Below are 12,422 nucleotides of genomic sequence, written 5' to 3'. Positions count from 1 at the left end.
CTTGACAACAGTGGATCTCCAAGCTGAACACTTGAATGTCAACAACGTCAGGATCATGCTGCATGCTGCAGGGCTTCGTTCACGTCGACCTGCTGTTCGTCCACCACTGACACGACGTGACCGACAAGGCCCGTATGTCATGGTCTAGGCGTCATTCTCGGGGGAATCAACGCCAGTAGTCAGCCGTGTTGTTTACAGATGAAAGCAGGTTTAATCTGTGCTTTAATGATGGTCGTCGAAGGGTTTTCCGTTGTCGAGGTGAACGTGTCACAGATGCAACTATTGCTACCCACAACCGATTTGGTGGAGGCTCCGTAATGGTTTAGGTCGAGAATTTCAGCAACTGGACGCACTGACCTTTACGTCATCAATGGTAATCTCAGTGGTCAGCGATATCGTGATGAGATTTTGAGTGTCATCGCAGTAGCATACCTCCAGGATATGCATGGGTTTTACGGCCGTATTCCCATTTGGCAGGATGATAATGCAAGACCACACCGGGCAAGAATAGTCACTGCTTATCTGCAACAGCAAGATGTTGACCACATGGACTGGCCAGCATGTTCTCCTGACCTCAATCCAATAGAACATGCATGGGACGAGTGTGGGTAGGAGAGTGTACAGGCGACATCATCAACCACGGACTGTCCAGGAGCTCCAACGACTCTTAATCCATGGATGGCAGCAGATTCCACAAGCCTTTTTCATGAACTTGATACGAAGCATGATGTCACGGTGAAACAGTGTCATTGACCAAAGGGGTAGCTGCACAAGATACTGATCATCTTCAGGCTCTATGATTTGCTATTCTGATTTCTAAGGGTGCCTCTCTTTAATGCTCTGTAAAATCCTTCATTTAATGTAAAGAATATTGCTTTAAACAGGTTTTCCATACATTAAAGATGTTATTTAAGTTGAAAGGGGTTGTTCATTCATACAACGTGTCTGTTAGCAGCCTTAAGGAAACTTGACCCTTCAATATTGGAAGTGAGTAATATAACATGTGTTACATTTGACCACGTTCTAAATGGCTTTGGGTATTCACAGAGGAATTATATTAATTATACTTAAGTGTGTATGTTACAAGAGACCCAACAATCTGCATGTCGTTAGATACGTTTATTTCTTGTATGTCGTTGGAAACATAAGGTCTGGATGCAACATGAATGGATTGGTACTAGTGACTTGTAACGACAATCAACAGGAACGAGAGTCAACATTTGGACCCTCCCAACCACACTTGCAGGGCTCACATGACCGTGTCCGCGTCTGGACATGCTTGTTACAAGGTCCCCATTCATTCCAACCACTCCACGACCCCGACTCCTGCTTCCATGCGGTCAGGTCCACCGTGTCCAGTGAGCTACAGTCTACTCTGAAAGGCAGAATAATTATTTAGCAAGTAGTCTTAAACCGTCCCATACGGTTACACAAAGTATGTGATCCGGACTCAAAGAGGTGAGGCGAGGTGAAATTTGGTTTAACGTTGTGCTTGAGAATATTTCGCTCATATGACGACGTGCATGCGTGTGTATACATGTGTATGTGCGGCTGCTTGTACTAGCCAAGACTGAAGCTGGTTTTATAGTGCTAGCCCACTGAGATACCATGCCGCAGTGAAGCATAAATACCCAACTCAGACACATTATACTGACTCCGAGCCGACCAGTTCTTGTTGTACCCATTAATGCCGAGCGCCAAGCAGGGACCAACAAGTACCATATTTTAACGTCTTTTGGTATGACGCGGCCGGGGATCGAACCCGCGACCTTCCGCTCTCCGGGCGGACGCTCTAACCACTACACCACGGAGGCGGTCCGACTCAAAGAAGTACTTGGATCTGTAGCGTATAGAAAGCGTATCTCAAATATATCATCAGTTACACAACTAGTTTCCTCTGTAAGGATTCAGATACCCGTGAAGATATGGGTTAGAAGTGGCCTTCATTAACCCATGCTTGTCGTGAAAGGCGACTAACGGGATCGGGTGGTCAGGCTCGCTGACTTGGTTAACGCATATCATCGTATCCCAATTGCCTAGATCGTTGTCACTGTCGGATCAGCGGATTGATGCTCATGCTGTTGATCACTGGAATGTCTGGTCCAGACTCGATTATTTACAGACAGCCGTCATATAGCTGGAATATTGCTGAGTGCGGCGTTAAAGAACAAACAAAAGCCAGTGTAATGCGGGCCCTGATCAATATAAAAGTATTAATATATATATATGTGTGTGTGTGTGTGTGTGTGTGTGCGTATATATATATACGTGTGCACACACACACATATATATACATACATACCATACACACACACACACACACAACATACATACATACATACATACATACATACATACATACATACATACATACATACATACATACATACATACATACATACATACATACATACATACATACATACATACATACATACATACATACATACATACATACATACTTACACACATACTTACATACATGCATACATACATACATACAGACGCACGCAGTTATCAATTTAGGCAAGGTCACTGATAGTATCAACCATAAACCATGCTGGAAATAGTCAGCACACAGTACATCCAAAACAAAGCATTCAGATAAAGCGAACGCATACCTATATACCTATATATACACGGAAAACCAATAATTTCAGCAACAAATAAGGAAAGATGCAATTTCCGTTTTCGGAAGGAATTTCTTTATGATGATGATATGTAAAGCGGATATATGTTTCTATTCGTAATAGATTTCTATTCGTATTTTATATTTGCCTATTGTACTAATGTTAATGGTGCAACTTTGGTATATCCAAAATAGAAAATTTCGATATTGCAATTATTTGTTTATGTTTATGAAATTTCGATTTGTTGTCGTTACCTTAAACATTTTTCATTATTTATCAATTTTTCGGGTTTATAAAATAAAATCAAACTAAAGGGAACACCATAACTAAAATTACAGAAACTATTCGACATGATGAACGGGATTCAAACAAAGGAATTGTCTTAATGACGATTGCTGTCAAAATATATCGAAATGAACTGCTGTAAACGAATGTGCGTTTCTTTTTTGAAGAGTTTATCTTAAACAACAGACAACATTTTCTCCCAACCGACATGTCTTTTTTTTTCAACCCTACAGCTCCCTTTTGAAATAGATCATGAGTTGAGTAAGACACAATAATATAAGTTGGGATAACTTACTTGTCGCCCTTGCTGAACGCATTCTCCTGTATGGTGACAGTGTCGGTGTTGTCACAGATGATACGAGACAAACTTGCCTTGCGGATTTGTGCCAACTGGGCTGTAAAATAGATTGCCTTACTTTAACACATTACACTGTAACAATGTCTGAAGTAATTCGTTTAGTGATTCTTCTCAATTAAATTCCATAAGGTTTTCGTAGCTTATGATCTTACAGCATACCAGGGGCGGATATAGCTTTTTGAGAAAGGGTGTGTGTGGGGTGGGTGTGGGTGTGGGTGTGGGTGTGGGTGTGGGTGTTTGGTTTTGCACACTCTTGAGTAAGTGCTTCATATTCACGAGTTTCAATGGTCATTTGATAAACTTTCAGGACAAAACGGGTGATGCGCACCCCTGCACACACCCCACCCACCCCATCCCCATCTAGATCCGCCTATGCATACGTTTCAAATGACTTTATGACACATGATGGCGCTATGGGTAACACAAGAGGAGGCAACAAGCGAAGTTGAAGAAATGCGGAACCCTGGACGAGTGTGCTCCTTATGCCCCTTGTGTACGTGCCTGTAAAATGAGACTTGCTCGATCTCACGATTTCCAGGAAGACAATGGCTTGGTACCAGGGTAAATGCATTGGTTCGTGAAGCCGAAGATCCAGGAAACAGTTTGGTATTAAGCCTTTAGTTTGGCCTGTATTGACGGATTTTAAATAATGGAAACCAATCGTGAGCGCATGACGACTGACTGACTGACTGAGTTTGGTTTTACGCCGCTTTTAGCAATATTCCAGCAACATCACGGCGGGGGACACCAGAAATGGGCTTCACACATTGTACTCATGTGGGGATTCGAACCCGGGTCTTCGGCGTGACGAGCCAACGCTTTAACCACTAGGCTACCCCACCGCCCCGAGCGCATGATGAGCGGGAGGTGGTATTCCAGTGACATGATTATTTTGTTCCAGCAGTTTCGGGAACTGATAATAAACATAATATCCCATGCTCATAATAATAGTTCACGGTCGACGACCAGGGAAGCAAACACATTGACCGGTCTTTAGTTGGCTATGGAATTCATGAAATGTCATGAAATGCTTACATACACCCGCAGCATTATATATACTTAAAAATGGATTTTAACAAGAAATTACAAACGTTATCAAAACTGAACTTAGAGATTTTTCTGGGTTACGTCTTCTTTTTATTCTCGAGTACAACGTTTCAGGGCCTGTTCTGGCCCCATCATCAGGTAAACTGAACAGTAACTGTTAACTCTGGCCGTGACGTCACAATGCTTTTGACGTCACAATGCTATGACGACGCAATACATGTGGTGGTCAATAGATGCAGATGACATGGCTAATAGAATACATGTTATTATGAATATATAAGATGTCATTTACTGCAAAATTAATGGATCAATTTGTGTCGTCATAGCCTTGTGACGTCATAAGCATTGTGACGTCACGGCCAGAGTTAACCGTTACTGTTCAGTTTACCTGATGATGGGGCCAGAACAAGCCCTGAAACGTTGTACTCGAGAATAAAAAGAAGATGTAACCCAGAAAAATCTCTATGTTCATCAAATATCATCTTCTAAAATGCCAATCAAGCATCTAGTTATCAAAACTTTACTGGGCTGAACGGTCTCCGAATCATGCCAACGCATGGTCCAATAACAAACCTATCTGTCCCAAATAACTGCTAAAGTGTATAGATTGATCATGACTTTCGTGAGATGCTCCAGCAATAGTCTGGGGCGGTGGGGTAGTCTAGTGGTTAAAGCGTTGGATCGTCACGCCGAAGTCCCGGGTTCGAATCCCCACATGGGTACATTGTGTGAAGCCCATTTCTGGTGTCCCCCGCCGTGATGTTGCTGGAATATTGCTAAAAGCGGCGTAAAAACTATACTCACTCACTCACTCCAGCAATAGTCTAATGATGGAGAAAGGGAGACAACTGGGTATTAGACGTGAAGCGAGACCGTGTCCTCTTTGTATTACTCCAACTATTGAGTCAGAATATCATTTATGTAGGGAATGCCCTTTTCACGAAAATCTGAGGAAAACCATGTTACCAAAATATTTCTATCATTATCCAAAGTTACACACGTTCAACTCTCCCCGGACAATGTAGCACAATTTACTGTAGTCAGAAAATACAGTAGTTGGACATAAGTGTGTCATCATTAGTGAAATTCCCATAGACTTGCCTGTTAATTAAATCTTGCAAGAAAATTTTTCATAAATTTAGATTCGGTCGAATTGCTTTTAATACTTATCTACCAGCTGGGAAATCATCTCAGCTACATATACATTCTATTCCACTTCCCGATGATTATTGAGAAAACTGCACCTATTTAAACAACATATATTAGACATACCAATCAGGTTTAACATGGCTGTCTATGGGATAGATTAAAAGTTGTACTTATATATGGTGCTTAATCAGGTGTCATTCGATAACTAATCAACGGAAAGATGAAATATTTAACCTATCAAAAAAAATGCAAAATGATTTCAGGATGTTTGCAAAATATCAAAATAAAAATATAGTAGCAAGCAACGAAGCGGGCTCCTTGGCTTTAGTTCTATCTATTGTATTTGAGGGCAAGAAATCATCGTCCAGAACACGTTTTTGACAGGCGAGCGGATCTTCCAAATACAGCCGGGGTCGCGGGGGAGAAGTTCCGGAGAAGAAATTGTTCCCTCTTTAAAAGGCTGTATCTCAGTTGTTCTTGGGTCTACGGTTAAAACAAATAATTGTTCTGGAATCACCAATACTTCATGTACCATACTGGCACTTTTTGTGCAGAATTTGCACAATGGTTACTGGACATCAGTTATGGAAAGTTTGGAATGTCTAGAGCTGATGGTTGGAGCTCAGCACATTTTGGGAGCAAACTACTTAGAAAAGTGCTGAAAAACATGGCCAAAAACTGAAAACAAAAATAACTGCCAAACGGTACGTTCTAGCGACTTGACCGTCCAGGCGAAATTGTTGGGAATTCGATTGTGCATCTGTACAAGAGATTTGGAAGTGTTGGAACAATTATTTCTTGAGATATTTGCTTTCATACTTTGAAAGTTTGGAATTAATTTTGAATGATCTTCCCTTTGCTATTGGACCTAGAGCCTAGAGATTTTTAAGGGCAATATCTTCACCTCGGTGGGCATCTGTGTGATTTATTGTAAGCGATTCGGAGCATTGGTTTAGTAGGTACGTTTGGTACAAAAATCGGCGGAATAATAAATAATAATAATAATCCGAACGATTACAATAGGTCTCCTGACTAGAGGCAAGGGGCCCTAATGACTTCTACTCAATTTATGAAAATTATTCTCTGCAACAATTAATTAATGTTAGTCTTTGGAAATTTCACTAATGGTGACTCACTTATGGCAAACTACTGCATATATTCCTTACGTTTGCGTAACACATAGTTATTGCACTGAAAAACACGCCATGAAGACTGTGACTTACATTCATTTTAATGTTGAATGTTCGACAGTCGCTCCCGTCATAGAGCCTTATTGTATTACCCAATAAAGTCATTCACTACTAGTAACATATCTATGATACTCGGATGGAATGGATCGCCATTAGGGCTGGGACGGGTCCATATTTTCTACCCGGGTACCCCACCCCCTACTACCCTACCCGGATACCCGTTATGTTAATTCCTGACATCAAATTTGTAAGAAAGCGCAATAGATGTTTTAGTTCGGAGACGAAAAGTTCGAGTTCTCTACTATCTTAACCATGTATTATATTCAAAAGAAGTGACTGTAATTATGACTAAATCTTCAAAGACAATACAACTTTTAATCATGAAAGAATAACATATTACATTGTTTACTCTCTCAGTCACATGAACGTAACGGGTCCGGGTAGTGAGACGGGTACCCGGGTCCAACTCATTACCCACCCGTCCCGGGTATCCGGGTTACCCGTCCCAGCCCTAATCGCCATCTCGTTTTAGATTCTATCGAACGTCAATGTGTATTTCCCTTGCCCCAGGGTTTATATATTCCGGAAAATAACAGAAAAAAATTTGGTATAATCTAACCGGGAGAGAACTTAGTGAAGTAGTCATCTCCCTCAAACCAGAATCTGTCTCCTGTCTTGAAAGCCTGGAACTGTTTCCCCAGAAGGCAGGCTAACGTTGGTCCGAGAATCCCCCCAGGTACAGGCTCTTCACTTACACCCCCTGACCATAGGTCGATGTCGTTCACGTCGCTGAAAAATAGTTGGTAATGAGATATGATGATTAACAATACAGTGCTCTCAGATGAAGTTAGGGCATCATTTTTTATGTGTTTCACGAAGCACCAAATTGGGTAACGCTACCCGTATTATATCATGGTCTGTAAATAGTTGATTCGGAGCGAATGAGTGAGTGCGTTTGGTTTAACCCCACTTTGTACAATATTCCATTAAAGGCAAGAATCATATAGATGTCGACTTCTTTATTGTGATAGATCAGGAATACACTTCGAAACGTCGTGTTCATCACAATAAAGAAGTCGACATCTATAAAATTCCTGCCTTTATGTGTATCACTTCTAAATACCACTCAAAGACTCAATATTACATTGTCCCATGGCCTGTCTACTTAGCGTGCGAGGCATACAAATCTGAGACGGTCACAGCGTTGGTGAAAGCCACGATCACAGGTACAGAACAGGACAGAACTTTTGTTACACTCAGGCCTAGGATATATACTCGGCAAATAGGTACAAATATACAGTAGAGAATACATGGTATGGCGGGTTGGTTTACATGGAAGACTGTACAGTTTGCATGATCGTACTACCAAATATACACAGTTTTTTAAAACACTAATTCATTTACAGTTAAACAATTCGTTAAATCTTAAAACATTGGGTTTTTTAACACAATGGCTTTGGATATAAGTTTTCCGATGGTGTTTGAAGAAAAGGCAGAGAAAATTGCAGGGAAATTCATCGCCAACATCACACGTGTCGCAGAGGTTACACATTCTTTCTTCGAGTGGAATTTTGTGCCACCTGCCTACTTCTATAGGTAAACGATGACAGGAAGTACTAAACAAGAGAAATTTAAGAACCAAGGAGAAAGGGATATGTCTGAGATATTTTTCAAATACCCTTAGAAGAATTCGAAATCTCTACGCACCATGTTCGGGTTGCTATATCACTGACTGACTGACTGACTGAATTTGGTTTTACGCCGCTTTTAGCAATATTCCAGCAACATCACGGCGGGAGACACCAGAAATGGGCTTCACACATTGTACCCATGTGGGGATTCGAACCCGGGTCTTCGGCGTGACGAGCCAATGCTTTAACCACTAGGCTACCCCACCGCCCCTGCTATATCATGTAACAGTAATGAGATAATAGTTTTAATTTCATTGTGAGAGACAGCTTGTTGACTTAGCCAGTAGAAGCTATAGCCAGTTTCATTAAAAACGGCTTCCACGGATTTTATCCATTTTTGGTTGCTATTGTTTATAGAGGCTTCATTATATAACATTTGGTATAAACTTCTTTACAGCTTTTGTTCTTTACCAGATAAGAGACTAGCCCAGAAACATACCACACGACATTTGATAGAGTTAATTAGGGTTAAAAAGTTAGATTAACAGTTTTCAAAACCCCAGATTTCGCAGCCGTATACAAGAATTGGCTTAACCATGACATCAAAGAGATATAGCCGACATTTTTTTTGATAGGTTAAATACGCGACATTTCCGCAGAACGAAATATATTGCTCTGGTAGCAGATTCGCAAAGGGATTTTATAGAGGTTTTAAAAGAAATATTGTTTGTAAAATGGATTCCAAGATACTTATAATCTTTGACATTTTCGATGGGTATACCATTTATAAGTGTCTATTTAATCATATCTCTTTTTGTACCGCCAAAAACTAAAATTTTGTTTTGTTAGAGTTGATGGCTAATCTCCATGTTTTACAGTAAAGGGTAAATGCGTCACACATCATTTTCAAATTTTGAAGGTTAAATGCTTATAATACTGTGCAGTCGGCATAAAGAAGCGCAGATAATACGATGGCCATATCTAACAGTCCGTCGTGTGACAGACTCAACAGAAACACAATTTTGAGAAAGTAAAAACGGTTCCAAATCGTTCAAAAATATTGAGAATGGCACTGGGGGGAGATTTTCCCCTTGGCGGATTTCAAAAAGACAGGGAAACGACGCCGACAAACCTTGAAACATAATTGGGGCAAACCGTCAACCCACAATCATTGGTTTCTTGAGCGGCGAAGGGCCGCAACTCTGCGTTTAGACGACTCGACCAACCGTGTCCCTAATCTTATGTAAGCCAGGCACTTGTTGGCTTACTTCGACCAGGTTGTGTCTTGGCTGATTAGCTGACACAGAGATTCAGTTCCTGCTCAGGCCTACCAAAGAAACTTTCCCACTGTGCAGACAAACGCAGAAAGCCAACATTAATCGTGGAAATAGCAACATAAACGTAATACCTCGCTACTGAAACAGTAAAAACGGCAAATTTAAATCGCTAAAACTTGATAAAAAAACGAAGAGCCTACAACTTCGATTTTGCGCATGCGCACATGGAAGAGGAAGTCTCGACCGCATGTTGACATTTTCCAGCTTGGACAAAAGTTACATTCCCTTTTTAAGTAATTGCTCGGAAATTTGAAAGAAACGCGGATCGTAATGCGCATGCGCAGTAGAGGTCAAAGTTCACTGATATATGAATGTTGGAGTTTCACATTCTTTCGTTGCCGTTTTTACTGTTTCAATAGCGAGGTAATATGCTTATGATGCTTTAGGGACTGGTTTGACATGCAGCGAAACACCGGCATGTCGACCTTTTGGTTGTTCGGGTTGTGTCGAACACCGGACACCTCGAAATACTTAAATTGGTCTCTTCAGCTTCGACGCAATGGTTTTTGGCTATAATTATTTACAGGTCGTCGTGATATGGCTGGAAAATCATTTTACTTCTGTATATTATCGAGAACCCAAAATTAAAACGTTTCTTACTCGTATGCAATCTTGAACTTGTTAACTGTGGCGGCAGAATGGGTCGTGTTTATCAGACTGTCAAAACTGGTAACACTAGGCTTTCCACAGAACTTCCTGTATGCAGTGTAAGGGGGTATGCCATGATCTCTTCCTCTCTGGATGTTAAGAGATGCAAGGTCCATAGACCTGTGTCCATCAGGGAAAAGGTGGTCGGTTATCTCTGGTGATATCTTGCGGTCTACGGACTGTACAGATTCTGTTACCAAACCCCTGATAAAGCCACCGACGGTTCTATTGGCTTCGCTAATAATAAGATGAGTGTTTTCGAACACTTCCCTCAGAGGTGTTCGGCCAAGGTCAGAATAGTCTGGACTGAAACTTGCGAAGAATACCCGAACCATTGAGTGACCCATCCGTAAGGCTGCTGCTGCGAAGGCGTTTCTGATGCTGGGATCGGTTGTGGTATCGTAGTCGTTGGAGTATCCTGCAGGGAGGAGGCTCAAGCCGTACGAGTCCATTTGATCCCCAATGATAATAGGCAGCCAGTCGCCGTAGGTGATTTTCTTTGAAAACAAATCAGACACAAATAAGAAAATACGCTAAACTGCGTTTAGAACGAACCCGCTTATAATGAGTGTGTGAGTGAGTTAATATTATCGTCACATTGGCAATATTTCAGCTATATCGTGACGAAAACAATTAATAAGTATATTACAGATCAATAAAATTAGAAATTAAATGCTTGTTGACGAAGAACAGTAAAACTACTAAAGTATCGCAGATATCCATTTAAAACTAGTAATTAAATCTAAACCATTGTAACTAGACATGACACGACAATGACAAAACAGGCTATAGATTGCCAACAACTGAAGGTACCCGCTTATAAAGACCTGGTAGATATACTAACTGCAGTTTTAGTCCCGGCCACTTCAAGTTTTACTAAAGTCACAATGGTTATAACCAACTATAATTAGTGAGTGAGTGAGTTTCGTTTTACGCCGCACTCAGCAATATTCCAGCTATATGGCATATGTCTGTAAATAATCGAGTCTGGACCAGACAATCCAGTGATCAACAGCATGAGCATCGATCTGCGCAATGGGAAACCGATGACATATGTCAACCAAGTCAGCAAGCCTGACCACCCGATCCCGTTAGTCGTATAATTAGTTGTCCTTTGGAGTTTTAGTTATAACTATACTCGGTGTAGACGTGGAGAAGTCTTGTGGTCTATATGCCGTCTTGAGTGGCAGTTGGGTAGCCTTGTGGTTAAAGCGTTCGCTCGTCACGCCGAAGACCCGAGTTCGTTTCACCACATGGTACAATCATTTAGATTTTAAACAACATATTAGTTGTTACGCCACACTCATCAATAGTAACAGCCTCACTCACTCAATGGTGTAGTCCGTTTGGCTCAAAAGCGGATCGATGAATTGCAATCTAACTCGAAAACTAATAAACATAAAATACTAATCATAATCAAAACATCCTACCAACTCTGTGAGGTTTTTGCAGATTTTATGTCTTAAAAATAAAAAAGTTGTTTACCAAAATATTGACACAGTTCACTATTTGTTACGAAGGAGGAGTGCAGAGAATGTGTAGTGTATATTTAACCATTATTGCTTTTTAGTACCATATATTAATTAATCTATATTTCACACTGTACATATAGTCTCTCGTAACCCTTAATGAGTGGCTCGTAAAGGGTATTTTGTTTTATTGGCTTGTGTATTGTTTTATATTGTAAATACGAGGGGTAGAATAGGTCTTCAGCAACCCATGCTTGTCACAAAAGGCGACTATGCTTGTCGTAGGAGGCGAATAACGGGATCGGGGGGTCAGGCTCGCTGACTTGGTTGACACATGTCTTCGCTTCCCAATTGTGCAGATCGGTGCTCGTTAAACTAAACTCACCCACTCACTACATCTTCAAGATGAAAGTAAACTCTTTCTTTTTCATGAAGCTCTGTGTGATGCTTTAAATATTGATCTGATAAACAAGGTAGGAAGGCGAGGAAAAAGACAGAGCAATGTGCACCCTTTCCGTAAACACACATCAAATGGAGATGGCGTCTTCTTGATATCTTGTTCTCCTTATTGGGGAAGTGCTACACTACTACATCCTAATCACTATATTTAATCATGGTTAATTTTCTATAGTGTTTATACTGCACTGTAAACTGATCAACATGTATTTATGATGTTGA

The 12,422-nt window shown here is 40.8% G+C and overlaps 1 protein-coding gene across 1 annotated transcript in view; it reads right to left on the bottom strand.

The window, feature by feature from the left end:
* Positions 1 to 1,197: 1,197 nt before the first annotated feature.
* Positions 1,198 to 12,422, bottom strand: part of LOC124264155 (peroxidase mlt-7-like) — a 35,548-nt gene continuing 24,323 nt past the window's right edge. Inside the window, exons 7-10 of the mRNA XM_046698892.1 lie at positions 10,228 to 10,772; positions 7,279 to 7,448; positions 3,211 to 3,310; positions 1,198 to 1,375 (exon numbers count right to left, since the gene is read on the bottom strand). Coding sequence (XP_046554848.1) covers positions 1,198 to 1,375; positions 3,211 to 3,310; positions 7,279 to 7,448; positions 10,228 to 10,772 — 993 coding nt within the window. The remainder of the gene's footprint in view (positions 1,376 to 3,210; positions 3,311 to 7,278; positions 7,449 to 10,227; positions 10,773 to 12,422) is intronic.

Source organism: Haliotis rubra, unplaced genomic scaffold (assembly GCF_003918875.1).
Source record: "Haliotis rubra isolate DU_JTF1 unplaced genomic scaffold, ASM391887v1 Scf910, whole genome shotgun sequence".
Classification (NCBI taxonomy): domain Eukaryota; kingdom Metazoa; phylum Mollusca; class Gastropoda; order Lepetellida; family Haliotidae; genus Haliotis; species Haliotis rubra.
This window is presented reverse-complemented; position numbering and strand designations above follow the sequence as displayed.